Source organism: Bactrocera tryoni, chromosome 3 (assembly GCF_016617805.1).
Source record: "Bactrocera tryoni isolate S06 chromosome 3, CSIRO_BtryS06_freeze2, whole genome shotgun sequence".
Lineage (NCBI taxonomy): Eukaryota > Metazoa > Arthropoda > Insecta > Diptera > Tephritidae > Bactrocera > Bactrocera tryoni.
The window spans coordinates 73,271,315-73,285,479 of NC_052501.1; the positions used below are offsets into that span (position 1 = coordinate 73,271,315).

Consider the following 14,165-nt stretch of genomic DNA (forward strand, 5'->3'; position numbering starts at 1 on the left):
TAGGGTGGTGAGTTTCAGAAAAGTTGTCATCGATGTCCTCCAACGGTAGGCCCAGGAAACGTGCTGTTTCGACGGTGTCGGACCATAAGGAGAGGGGTGTTAGATGTGTAGGGTTAGCTGATCATACAAAGAGGTGGTTAGAATCATGCGGTGACTTCTTGCATGCTGAACATACATATATTGATATGTCAGTGTCGAGGAAGCTTATTTCCTAGGTGCTCAGGGCCAATGGATTTGGAAGATTTTGCTTTATTGATGACATTCCGAACCTTCTCATCGGTTAGAGTAAGTAGGATTTGTCTACCGCAGGGTGCAGTGTAAATTGCTGATTAAAATAGCTCGCGCACTTCTTCGGTTCCGTTGAGGCAGGGCCATTGAATTGAATTTCAACTCAGTCATGATGTCTCTTCGTGTTAGACAAAGCCTTGACAGTAGTCCAGAGCTTACTCATGCCGGTGGAGAGGTAGCAAGTTTCCAGGTCTCTCTTTCCGCTTGCGTTGATTTACCATTTGCCGAATCTTCAAATTGAGATCGCTTATTCGGGGATCACAGGCATCAGCATGGCGTAAGATGTTGCGCTCATTAGCTAAAACAGCTGCTTCGGCAGGAAAATTGGGGCGGAGTTCCGCGAATTTCCAGCCGGGATGAATTGAGCGATAGCAGTTGCGATCACCTCGGGAATAGGTAGTGTGGTAAAGGTGCTCTCGGTAAATCTGTATAACCGATCCAGTTGGCTTTGTTAAAGGGAGGTTTCTCGAACGAGATAATTATAGACATATGGTGTGATGCGATAGTTAGCATAGGTCGCCAGGTTATGCTATTTATCAGACCATCACTAGCGACGGTAATAGCGGGCGCGCTATTACAGGTGCCCATAATTCTGGTGGGGGCTTCGTCATTCATTGTCTGACATTTGACCGGCAGGAATGCCAAAGATCGTGATGCGATTTAAAGTCACCTAGTACCGAACGGTTCTCACCACAAAGTAGTGCACCTATGTTTGGATGCTATCCTGTAAGGCAACATGTAACTAAGGGGATGTACATACATATATAAGTTAAATATTTCGAGCTCGACATTGCCTGACCGCTTAGCTATACCCTGAAATCTGACTGATCGGAATAGAAGTCATGCTGCCTGTTTGAGCTACTATGGACCGTATAGGTCCTTTGTCGGCCACTCAGGTTGAGTGAGAGTGCGCGAACTTCGTGCAGATCTCACAGCCGTAGAGGCCAAAGTCGTAACTTGTGGTTCACTCCCGGTGTGTCTTAAGGTCTGAGCAATTCTTAAGATGGCTCCATCCATTGCATGTATAACATGTGACCGAGGTGGAGTTTGGATGAAGCCTTTTGGCGCAGGCTCAGAACAAGAATTCGTCCGGGCACGGAATCTTTGAATAAGTTGTTCTGATTGGACGACTTTAGTATATAACTGTCATACAGGCTGACTCGGGTAGATTTAAGCCACTATAATGCTTTTTGTGCTGTCGCTTGTTAATTGTTGCTGCCATCAGGAATAACTTTATAAAATACCAGGCAGGCTGAAAAATCCGTATATCCAGGCAGTCCAACAAATAAAGAGATTCATATTTATTGTAGTTGGAACTAAACTTCGGAAGACAAGTGCATAAATTCCATTATTTTGGGATGAACAATTTCTTAATAATTTCATTCCGAAGAGTAATCCACATCCGAGTGGACTGTATGCGAAGAACCGACCCGTTTCCACAACAGTCGAGTATGCGTAACCGGAACGGACCCGGATTTTTTCCGCCCAAGAACTGTCAACTCGGCAGAATTCTGTTTTACGTCATCCTCTACATAATTTTGAGATATACTGACGAGTTGGGTCCAACTTTCGTCCATGTGAACTGAATGCGAAGAAGCGGATCTAAAGCGTGGGAAGACGTAACGGTGAGCTGACAGGGTCCATATATTTGGACAAATATTTTCATCGACTATCTTAAAAAGGTAAATAACAGCTGTAGAAATGTTACTTAAAAGTTTGAACGAGGAAATTAAGGGATAATGACACTATTTGCATAATAAGAAAGTGCTGTTTCAAAAAAAGACACTGCATCATGTCACTAATCACTGAAATGATGCTATAAGTTGTGCGCCGAATTGTTTCCGCCTTCAGCATATTTCCCAAATCTGAGCTCATTCAACTTTTTCCTATTCTCAAATCTCAAGAAAGGCTCGACGTAAGCGAGGTTTTTCTGTAGGAAAAGGTAAACTGTACTTCAAAAATGAATTCAAAAAATTAGGATCGGTGCAACAAGTTGCTTGCACTTTGGTTTTTTTCGATCTGGGCCACCAAGAACTTTCTCCGGTTCTTAACTCTCAAGAAAGTGGTCTCTGGCAGGAAGCGAAGGCGTAATCAAGGCTTATTTGTAACAAAAGCCAAATTCTACTATAAAAATGGCATCGAAAAGTCCGTCCGGTACATCGCACTCGACTGTGCGGTTGAATATCATTTCGAATTAAGCAAAAATTTGTGCGCACTTTCCAGACTCGTGTTCTTCTTTTGAAATAATGCAACAAGCAGTCGCGCCATTAACAATGAAGACGTCGCAATTTTTAACAAGCATGCTCTCTTTGTTCTCATTGTATATTTAAATGCAATTCTTCTTAACTGTTGACTTTTATTACATTACATTGTAATCAGCTAAACATTACCGTTAATGGAAACTTGTATTACAAGCGAAAAGCATTTAGCAATTATTTTCAACCTTGTTAGCAAAAGCGATACATATGAAGATCGTTTAGTTCGCGTGGCACGAAATTGTTATACACGTCGTAAGTTCGCCTCGAAGCTATAGAATTCGAAAAGAATGTAGTATAGCTCGACATTGAAACCACTTTTAGCACATGAACCGAACAAAAGTATCTTCAGCGGCTTAAGATAACGATTATTTGATTCTGTTATTCTTTCGGAGATGGATAAAATAACACTATATCGTAGCACTGGGATAGAAAGTTCAGATATCGTACATTTGTGAGGACTGTGCTGTAAAACGCATTAGAATATATAGAAATTACTAGGGGATCCGTCCACGCGTTCTTTGGTATTATTAACTATTCAATGCAGTGAAATTTTTATAAAAATCCAGCGTTTCTGTCTAGTTAATAGAGTTGTCCGATAGATTGTACTTAATAAACATCACCATTTGTGCGAATGGAGATGCCCGCTTAATAGGGCGTCCATTTAAGATGGTTTTCACTGTATTGTTTATTTATGAATGGTTTTAACTATCCTATCTTCTAAGTTGGTTCGAACTGGACACAGTATGCTAAATTTTACTAAAATCGGTTCAGTAGTTTAGGAGTCCATCGTGGACAAACAACGTGACACGTACTTTATATTTAAAGATAAGTTCACCAAAAAAATGGGTTAATAATAATATAGGAAACGGGACCACAAAAAACGGGGATATATGAGAGTATTCAATTTGGTGGTGATTGCCGGCCGAGCTATTCAAATATGGCGGCGAAGAACTAATAAGGAGGAAGTATCAGCTTCATTATAGAATATGATCGGACAAAAGCATGCCCAACGATTGGAATTTAAGTGTATAAGAATAACTCTTGCCAGCTACTTCGGACTGAGTAGTCAATTGAGAAGTAAAGTCCTTTCTCGACGAACAAAGACCATATATGGTGCAGAGGCATGCATGGTGACAACATCTGATGGGTCGATATTACGAGTTTTCGAGAGGCGCATTGGCCACTTGACATAGCTCAGTGAATTAAAAGACAGAGGCTGCGCTGGCTAGGTTATGTCGTCCGAATGGATGAAAACGCTCCATGTCTGAAATCATTCGACGCAGTACCCGACGGGGGGAAGCAAAGGAAGAGGAAGACCTCCACTTCGCTGAAAAGACCAGGTGGAGATGGACCTGACTATACTTTAAATCTTCAATTGGCGTCAAACAGCGGGAAGGGAGAACGATTGGCGCGGTTATAACCACGTAAGCGGTATCTACGTCAATAACCCTATTACCTGATTTATACTCAGTTTGGTTTGCCATTTTATAATGCATAGACTTTCTCCGTAACTACATTGGCAATTTGAGCTAATTTTTTACTAAATGCGCGCTGTATCCAATATTCGGTGGACAAAATCGCCCAGCAGAGTATTTAATTCGAGCAACTATCGATTGGCTTCGTAACACGTTTACTCTAGTGGATAATGCGCAGCCTCCGAGACGCCGTATAGTAAGCATAGAAGACGCGATTGCTCTTGTGGTGCAGAATATCGAAGAAGATCAGAATGAGTCCCTCCGATTTTATGGATTTTGTTTTGTGTGCTAACAAAATCAAACTCATTCAAGGATTAAAGCTGAACGACCATCAAAACCGTCGCATATTCGGTGAATGCGCCCAAAATGAAATGGCCAAAGATCCCGATTTTCGCAAGAATATTTTATCTAGCGTTAAAGCTCAAAGGCAGTGTTTGGTATACTTTATGGGCAGAGGGAATCATTGGTCCATATTTCTCCAAGAATCAATAATAATATTGAAATGAATGCGGAACGCTTTAGAGCCGCGAGTAATGACCTTCTATGGTCGACCTTTACTTCCAACAATACCCAACAATACGGCACTACATGCCATACAGACAACATGACAATCAATTTGTCGATGGAAACTTTTGGTTGGCACATTACTCTGGCATGGCCTCCAAAGACGTATGATTTATTAACGCTGTATTATTTTTTTGTGGGGTTATTTGAAGTCGCTTGTCTATGCAGATAAGCCGTAGGTGCTAAACGCCTTGGAGGAGAATATTCGGCCGGTTATTGTCAGCAATATGCCGCCACAATTGCTGTATAAAGTAGTTGAAGGCCTCTCGGCTGGTATTTATTCGAGCCAGCTGGAGTGGTTACTTGCACAAAATTATTTCTAAAACATAATGGCAAATCCTCATATTTATTATAAAGAAAAATTCTTGACTCTGACATTGAATTATTTGCATTTTAGTTGTTCTCGAAAGCCAAAAGTTAAGAAAAACCAACAATTTTTATAATAATTTATAATATAATCTCACCAAAAGTGTTCGATTAATTTTAAATTTTTCAACCTTAGCTGAATAAAATTATTATACTCTGTGCAGATTGTTGTGCGGGTACGAAATGTCGTTGGCCAGCGTAGTGTCTGATTAACTGTGCTGTTTTTGAGCGCAACTTTAAAACTTACTCCCCAATTGCATGTTATTTGTTAATAGTCGCTCGCGCAGTGTACCTGTACATAAATGAATAAATTAAGTTTAATTTTCGTTTGTTTTAAAAAAAAGTGTTTCGTTTATTATTTTTAAAAACACTTGGAACTAACAATCAAATATATGTAACTACTATGGATAGACATATGTATATATATGTTAGTACGCTGTTTGTTTAGGTGTATCGTGGCGTATACGCAACATAATTAAATTGCGTCTAGCTTTACACCAGCACTAAGTATTTAAACACCGTTTATATACAATTTTATACAAACATAACTGCAAGTAGAGTGTTCACAAAGTTATTTAATATTAATCCTCTATTTTTTTGTTTGGGAAATATTAACCCTTTAACTGGTAATAGTATTATGGACGACCGGTCTATTGAGTTGGTTCTACATATTTGAGGTCAGCTCAAAGTTATGGCAAATATACATTTTTTAAGTAAAACTAAGTTCCTAAGCAGGTGCCGAAGAAAGATGGAATGAAATGGAACTTTCATTTAAAATCAAAAAGAACTTGCAAGTTAATACTTTCTTTACAGCATTTTCATATTTCAGTGCTATTACTGCAAAATGTTAACTTTCATATGTATGTATATCCTAAATCGACATACTCATATTTTACTTTTCATAGATCATTATAAACACATTAGTCGACCCAATGTTAAAACTCTAACAATTTCCTCAAATTTGGCACACAATCTCAATGTCTGCGTTTTAGAATACACTTACGCATATCTTATCAGTTGAAGGGTTAAGCAACATTAGTTTTCTATATAAAAGCGCTAAAATTGGTTAACACTTTAGTTGATAGTAATTAAGTCACTACTCTGGGCATTTGAATAACGGTTAATAAGGGAAATGTTTAAATTGTGGTTGAAACTTGAACTGTTCTTGGCATTGAGCAGTGTTTTCGGTAAATCGGAATTGGAGTTTGGAAACTCTGTGCAAAAGTCTTGTGTCAATCAAATATTTATTCAAGTTTAAAAATCGACTGTGCTAGTGAATGACTGTGTTGATAAGCCAGTGTGATAGAGTCGAATATTTTCGACTTAGTCGGTCATGAATATAAGTTAATATGCGACAAAACTATCAAGAACGAAATGAGTTGAAGAGATTTGAGTAATCTCAAAGTAGGGTTATCTTTAGTATCAATTGTTAGCATTAACAAATTACTAACAGGTCAATTGAAAAGTCCCCGGCCAACCATAGTAAAGCACAAAATGACAAAATTGTTTTTTTTTGTTTTTTTTTTTTTAATTCAACATAGTTTCCTTTAAGGGATATACATAAACTGATTGTAACAACCTTCTAACTTTGATTTGTCTTTCCGATTTGTCTTTTGCTTTCAAATAGGTCTCTGTTTCGTCGATCACCTCCTCATTGGACGAAAATTTCTTCACAGCTAGCATTCTTTTGAGCTCTGAGAATAGGAAAGAAACGCTGACGGCCAGATCTGCAGAATACGGTGGATGCGAAAGCAATTCGAAATCCGATTCATGGATTTTTGCCGTTGTTTTCACTGACTTGTGTGAAGGTGGATTGTATTAGTGAATCCGCACTTCCTTTTTCTATAAATGCGGCCGTTTTTCGCCGATTTCATCCCTCAAACCAATAACGCTATGTAATTGTCGCTGTTTATAGTCTTCAAGCTAGTGAATCAAAATTATTCCAGGCACATGTCATAACCTTGTCAGCCGACTGTTGCATTTTCCCACGCTCTGGAGGGGGTTCACCATGTACAATCAACTCGGTTGACTGTTGATTGGATTTCGAAGTGAAATAATGGAGTCATGTTTCATCTATTGTAACATATCGCGGCCAAAACTTGAGTTTATTATGCTTGAACATCGCCAAACACTGCTCCGAATCATCAACTCTCGCATAGAGCTTTCTCGCAATCATATTTTCGTGAATGATGTGAGGTACACGTTCACTTGATATTATATGTTATCTCGAACAACTTCACTTTACGTCCATTCAAAATTATTTTGTGGACTTTCGACGACGAAGAACATATCAACGCCGCCAACAACATTTTTTGGGCGTCCACCATCTTCGGTGCACATTTCAACACGTCCAAACTTAGCATACCAATCTTTGATGGTTGACTTTCCTGTGGCAGTGTCGGGAAACTCGTCATCAAGCCCTTCAACAGCTGTTATTTATAAACTCGCCATATACATATGTACATATGTGTCAGGTCGGGGACTTTTCAATTGATCTTTCAAAATTACCGAGGTCCTGTCGACGTCCGCCTATTACAAAGAGAGAAAACGTGAGGTCTTCAAACATTGATAAGATATAAAAGTCCAGGTTGTTCTTGGCTCAAAAAACACAAAAAATTAATTTAGCACCAATAATCTATTCAGGGATAAAAGCTTGTTTGACATCGAAAAAAAGAACAGAGTTCTTGAGAGACCCATTATTTTAAATAGTAATCTGTTAAGACCTGCGAAACGACTTAGACATGAAGACGTTCTAGCGGAACGTAATCAAGTGCATATGGGTGCCCAATCACTAAGGTATAGCCGGGAATAAACTGGCTGATGAGCTCGCCCGCTCCGCAGCATACACTAACATGGTGGGACCTGTACCCTTCATTGCGGTGGGTCGTCATACCATAAAGTAGCTGCTCCGCAAGGAAGAAGGAGTAGGCGGAGAATCTGTACCACTGTAAACTGAAGAAGCATAAATGGTCCTGGCTTCTTGTGTAAATTGCTGGTTCTGCGATAGGAAGCCTGAAACTCCAGAACACCTGCTAATTGACTGCATTGCAGTCTGCAGACGCAGGATAAAGGCGCTTGGCTCCATGTTTCCATATAGGAATCATACCGCCTCACTAGTTCCTAGCAGTATATTGGAATTTATCAATATGCTAGCCCCAAGACTTAGGAGAGGTCACAATAGACCTTAGATCGCGATGCAATCCTCATCTATCCTTATCTTAGACATGAAGATCTCATATGGTTTGATATTTATTGCATTTCTGTAGGACTCGTGAGGCTCCAAACATCCTTGCCTTAAAGGACAAGAAATAATGCGGATTCATTCCAATATTGTGTTATTCACTATGGAACTTTACATTGCTCTAAGCTCATATACTTAAATACCAGAAATGCGCGAGATTTTGATACAATATTTTAAAATTGGTAGAAGAAACTTTATTTGTCTTCTTCTTCAGGAAATTCTTACTCGATCTGGTAGAAGAAACTGTATCTGTCTTCTTCCTAAGGATATTTTTATTCTGTATCTGTTTTCTTCCTAAAGAAATTCTTACCCGATCTGGTAGATGAAACTTTTTCCTAAGAGAATTCTTCCTGGATATGGTACCTTTACAGCTTTTCTATCGTGGCGCAGGTAATTTAGTCGAATCTCAAATAAGACCGCCATTTCACTAAACTGATGGCAGAAACACTGGACAAAAGCTTTCTGATTGTGTAGTTGGCTCTAAAAGAATAAATAAAATCCTTAGTTCAGCTCAAACCTATAACTGCTAAGAATTTATTGGGCTTACGCTATTTATGTTATAAGACTTGTAAGATCTTAATGGAATCTCGCAACTTGCAACCATTCACGCACAGTTCGATTAATCTGTAAAACTAAAACTTTATTTAATCAATAATATTATGCCTGCCTTTAAGCCGATCCCTGCACGATTACCATACCAAGCGACTTGCCTACCCCACAGCCGGTTATTCTGATACAAGATGCACTCTTCCGCCCAACTAATGTAGTGACCGAAGTGCAGGAGAATGAGGAGATTACGTTGCATTGCGCCGGTAGTGGTAATATAGTGGTGGCATTAAACCAGCAGACAGCTACGCTAAAATGCCAAAATGGTCAATTCTATAGCGAAGAGAAGGATCAGGAATACGCGCTTGCAGATTTAAAATGTACACATGTACCCACATCTGAGCTGTTGGTAACCGAAAATGCTTGTGCCGAAGGCGCCGGTGTTTTCTACGAAGTCGGCTTTCAAGTGAACGATGTTTTCCAAAGTGTCTTCACGATCTGTTACGACAGCGAAAACGAACATGCGCTATATTCACGCAGTCTCATTAATGGTGCCGCACAGAGTTGTAAGTTATGTGCTGTGTCTGAGTGGTTTCATATAAATATTATTACTTATTTACAGTTAAAATAAACGATAGCACGCGTCGCGCCTTCCGTGCGGATGGCATGCGTTTCAGCACCTCTGCTACAAATACTTTATACACGAACAAAAATCAAATTGCGCGTTTCAAAACACTTTTTGGTACTGGCCAAACTTTTATAAACAGCACAAGCTTCTTGGCGCGTGGTCACCTGGCACCAGATGCCGATTTCGTCTTCAGTTACGAACAGTTGGCCACTTACTATTATGCGAATTGCGCTCCGGAGTGGCAGGTTGTGAACGCCGGCAATTGGGTACGTGTGGAGAATGCGGTGCGCAAACTGGCCTCCTCATACGGTTCCGATTTATTGACCTTTACCAGCACTTTGGATGTGTTAGAGCTGGAAAATCCGTCAAATAATCAATTGATTGACATTTATTTGGATAAAACCGAAGTGATCCCTGCTCCCAAGTGGTACTATAAAGTGGTGATGCATCCTAATTTGCCGATTGACATCGTCTTTGTCACTTGGAATAATCCGTTCGCAAATGTTTTCAGCGAAGTGCAGTTTTGTACTAATGTTTGCGAGAAATATGGTTTGAGCTCCAGCTACTATGAGGAAGCCAGTCGTGGTTATACTTACTGTTGCGAGTTGAACGATTTTTGGACAAACGTTATGGGTGACAGCACACCATATTACGATCTACCAGATGGCTGGAGTTATAAGAATTAATTTGAGGCATAGATATTGCATATGTGTCTCATTAAAATACAATAAAAATATATTTGAACGAATACTTGATTTTCTTATTTACTTGGAAGCATTGTAGAACTGGATAGATAATTTTGAAAAAAAAAAATCATAGAAGGATGAAACCCATCGGTAACGAAATATAAAATAAAAATAATTAAGGAAAATAATTTACATACGACCTGGGGTCGAGGAAAGCAAGAGGATGTTTCGATTTCCGGCAAAACTACTAGGCCTATAAAAAAAGTTATATGACAAGTAGGTAATGAAAATTTTAACTTTTGTATACATACTTTTTACACATAACCTCAAAATGTATGTGAAAAATTCAAATAACCAAGTTTGTGGTTTACTAATTTTTATCTTATATCGACCCCAGTAGAGAAAGTAGAGTATTTTACGTGGCGGGTTTCAAGCCCAGCGCACAACCCTGGGGAGGGATGGTTTATGTTCTTCTTCAAACGGATGTTTTGTGGCTACCCAGAGGTTACTTGGTTTAAAATCGGAAGTCGTAAGCTCCTTGAGCCATATGTAAACGAATCTTTTCTGGCCACTCCCAAGTGAATGGCGCTCAGAAAACTTTCCTCACTTGCGTGAACTTCTACACTTGGCACCATCCTACTCGGACCACTATCTTGTTGCAGCCAAAATACGCACCCTCCTCTGCGCAGCATAAAACGCACGTCAACAAACACAAGGCAGGTCGAGAAGCTGCTATCACAATAGACAGCCGAACGATCTTCTACTCTACTTGCACTGCTGTTCTCTGAGAGCACTCATCAGCAACTCGGTATAAGGGAACTGGGGGACGGCATTTCAAGCTCCTTCTGTACAGCTGAAAACGAAATCATTGGTTTACGGAAAAGGCAAAAGTACAGCTAGTGCGAAAAGGAATGCAGTGTCGCAGTAGAATGAAAACAGACTGCCTATCTCGCAGCGTTACAATCGACCACAACACGTGCGGGATGGATAGATACCGAGAGTTGAAGATGGAAGCGAGACGCATTTATAGACTAAACAGTATGAAGAGCTTGACAAGCTGATCTACAGGGAACAATTTCACAAATCGAAAATTCTACTTAAAAACTACTAATAGAAGGTTTCAAGACCGAAGCATGCTCTTGTCCAGAGGTGATCTATTGATTAGTACCCAGAGCTTATTGAAATAATGGAGGGAACACTTCTACAGCCTGCTGAATGGCAGTGAGAGCATAACTCCAGGAGATGGTGAACCCGATTCCCCAATTGATGTCATGAAGAAGTTCGAATAGCAATTACCCGTCTGAAGAACAACAAAGCGGCGGGGGCTGATGGATTGCCGGCCGAGCTATTCAAACACGGCGACGAAGAACTTTTAAGGAGCATGCATCAGCCTCTTTGTAAAATATGGTCGGACGAAAGCATGCCCAACGATTGGAAGTTAAGTGTGCTCTGCCCAATCCACAAAAAGGGAGACCACACAAACTGCGCCAACTATCGTGAGATAAGCTTCCTCAATATCGTAAAAAGAGGATCGACACACGCCATCTCTTCGTCAATTTCAAAGCTCCTTTTGACAGCACGAAAAGGTTTGGAAAGGACCTCTTCGAGCTGTTCTATACGAAACGAGTTTCAGACAAGGCGACTTCCTATCGTGTGACTTCTTCAACGTAGTCCTGAGAAAAATAAGCTGGAGATTTGAACAGAAAGGTATAATCTTCTACAAGAGTGTACAGCTTCTGCCGTATGCTGATGATATTGATATCATTGGCCATAATAACCGCGCCGTTAGTTCTGCTTTCTTCAAGTTGGACAGAGAAGCGAACCATAATGGGTATGGTACTGAACGAGGGCGACGAAATATCTTCTGTCATCAAAAAACAGTCATCGCACTCGCGACTTGGCTTCCACGCCACTGTTGACAGTCAAAACGTCGATGCTGTGGATTATTTCGTCTATCTTGGAAGTAGCATTAACACAAACAACAACTTCAGCCTCAAAATCTAACGCAGAATAAATCTTGCCAACAGGTGCTACTTCGGAATGAGTAGGCAATTGAGAAGTAAAGACTCCTCTCGTCGAACAAAGACCAAATTCTATAAGTCATTCATTAGCCTAGTCCTGCTGTATGGTGCAGCGACATGGACGACGACACAACTGATGAGTCGACCTTACAAGTTTTCGAGAGAAAGGTTTTGCAGAAGATTTATGGATTCCGTGCATATGTATGGTTGATGTTTTACTGAACATGTCGGCCATTTTGTACTGAAATATTTTTGTCAATGATTCCCTTATATTGTTTATGCCACCACAGCAACAACAATAAATATCACTTGCAATAGGCATTTAAATAAAAAAAAATGCACACAATAAATTTATTTGCGTAAATGTATGTATGTATGTTTATATTTACATTTGTTTATCTTTATTTCTTAGTTTAAATTTCGGTTATTTGGCTACATACTCGTATTTATAAATAATATTTATATGCTCTTGTATCAAAATTAAACTACAAATTATATCAACAATTTTTCGCTATATACAAAAACACTACAACTATATACATATTTACATATATTTAGTGAATTATATGTATTATAAAATAAAAATTCACAAAAAACTCTCTCAATAACTCATTACTGCACTAAGGTACGCATATCTACAGTTACAGCTATTTAATTCAATAAAATAATAAATACACTCGCGGTAAAATGTTAACAAGCTAGATTTTTATTAAAAAAAATGTTTGCTTTGACGAAACTAGTTCGCTTGAGCTACTAAATTAGTTATCACATTCGCATGCGACGCTACAAAACGTAAGAATTATTTTAATAATTTAATATTACAACTTGCTAGCTAGTATGGGCTATACTACCGCTTACAGTTATACATATATGTATAAGCGTTACATTTAAACTTTATTTATTTACAAAGTCTTTTTCACATTTCACACAGCATTTTCTAAACAATTACTGTGAACTAATTTATGCCGGTGAAAAGAAGTAATATGACATTTCTCGTTAGTGTAACTGTTTATAATGCTTTTGTTTTGTTTTTCACACATTCAACTAAGTAATTTTGTATTAGACTAACTAAATTTAGCTAAAAAATATTTTAACAACTTTTACACGTAATTTGCTGCCAGCAGCAATTTTATAAATTCTACACACGCACATGAGTTTACATACAAATATATAGTACAGCGATTAATCGATCGTTTACAAACGCTACAAGCTTGATGCTTTTTCGTCACAAAAAATTTCGTGTTTTCTCGAAATCGTTCAAAATTACTTTTTGGTTTATTGACTTCACACAAAGTCCTTTAAAATGGTGCCTTCGTTTCACATTTTTATTGTTACATACAAATTTGGCTGCTACAAAAATCGGTTGATAAATGCGTTAGCTGTTGAATGCATATCCATGCAGATTGTTTGGACACTTTATGTAATATATATGTGCATATACATACATATGTATAAATACATATACGGCATTTAATTCATGCCAATTTGTGATTTTAGTTATTTTTTAAATTTATTTTCTCTACTTGTTTGTTCAAATAATGATCATAGTTAAAAAAATACGATATCTTCGATAGTTTTCATTGAAATTGTATCGATATTTTGTGATTTTTTGATCGATATTTTGTAATTTTACTATCGATATGAAATAGTAGAAATGTCGAGGAAAATAAATTGCTAATTTTGATGTTTCTATTTTTTAAATTTAATTTTTCGATTTTTTCCATTCAAACTTAGTTGTTATTTTATGAGATTTCTTGATTTTTACTTTTTTAATAATTTATCGGCTTTTAACAGTTTTGTATTTATCGGATATAAATGTAGACATTTTTTAAATTTTTCTAATTTGCAGTAATTTTTTAGCTCCTTTTAGATTTATAATTGTTGGAATCAAACAAAAAAATTTAGCACAACAACTTGTTTGAAAAATATCAACATTTTATTAAAACTCATCAATATTAATCTCAATTTTAAATTTTTTACACTTTATCGGTCTTTATAGTTTTATTTATCGATATAAAATAGTAGAAATTTTTTTTTATTTTTTTGCTAATTTTGCTAACAGTTATTACAGTTATTTTTTAAACTCACTTTT

The 14,165-nt window shown here is 38.1% G+C and overlaps 1 protein-coding gene across 1 annotated transcript; it reads left to right on the top strand.

The window, feature by feature from the left end:
* The first annotated feature begins 6,043 nt into the window (after positions 1-6,043).
* LOC120771409 lies at positions 6,044-10,116 on the top strand. Its single transcript, XM_040099385.1, has 3 exons — positions 6,044-6,138; positions 8,867-9,304; positions 9,361-10,116. The coding sequence occupies exons 1-3, from the start codon at positions 6,084-6,086 to the stop codon at positions 10,050-10,052; spliced, it is 1,185 nt and encodes a 394-aa protein (XP_039955319.1). The 5' UTR covers positions 6,044-6,083; the 3' UTR covers positions 10,053-10,116.
* Positions 10,117-14,165: the final 4,049 nt, after the last annotated feature.

What these genes read in the sequence shown, in the direction of transcription:
- LOC120771409 (XM_040099385.1), top strand. Translation starts at nt 6,084, where the DNA reads ATGTTTAAATTGTGGTTGAAACTTGAACTGTTCTTGGCATTGAGCAGT. An exon ending in GGCATTGAGCAGTGTTTTCG is followed by an intron (nt 6,139 to 8,866) that starts GTAAATCGGAAT and finishes CCTGCCTTTAAG; the next exon opens with CCGATCCCTGCACGATTACC. An exon ending in TAATGGTGCCGCACAGAGTT is followed by an intron (nt 9,305 to 9,360) that starts GTAAGTTATGTG and finishes ACTTATTTACAG; the next exon opens with TTAAAATAAACGATAGCACG.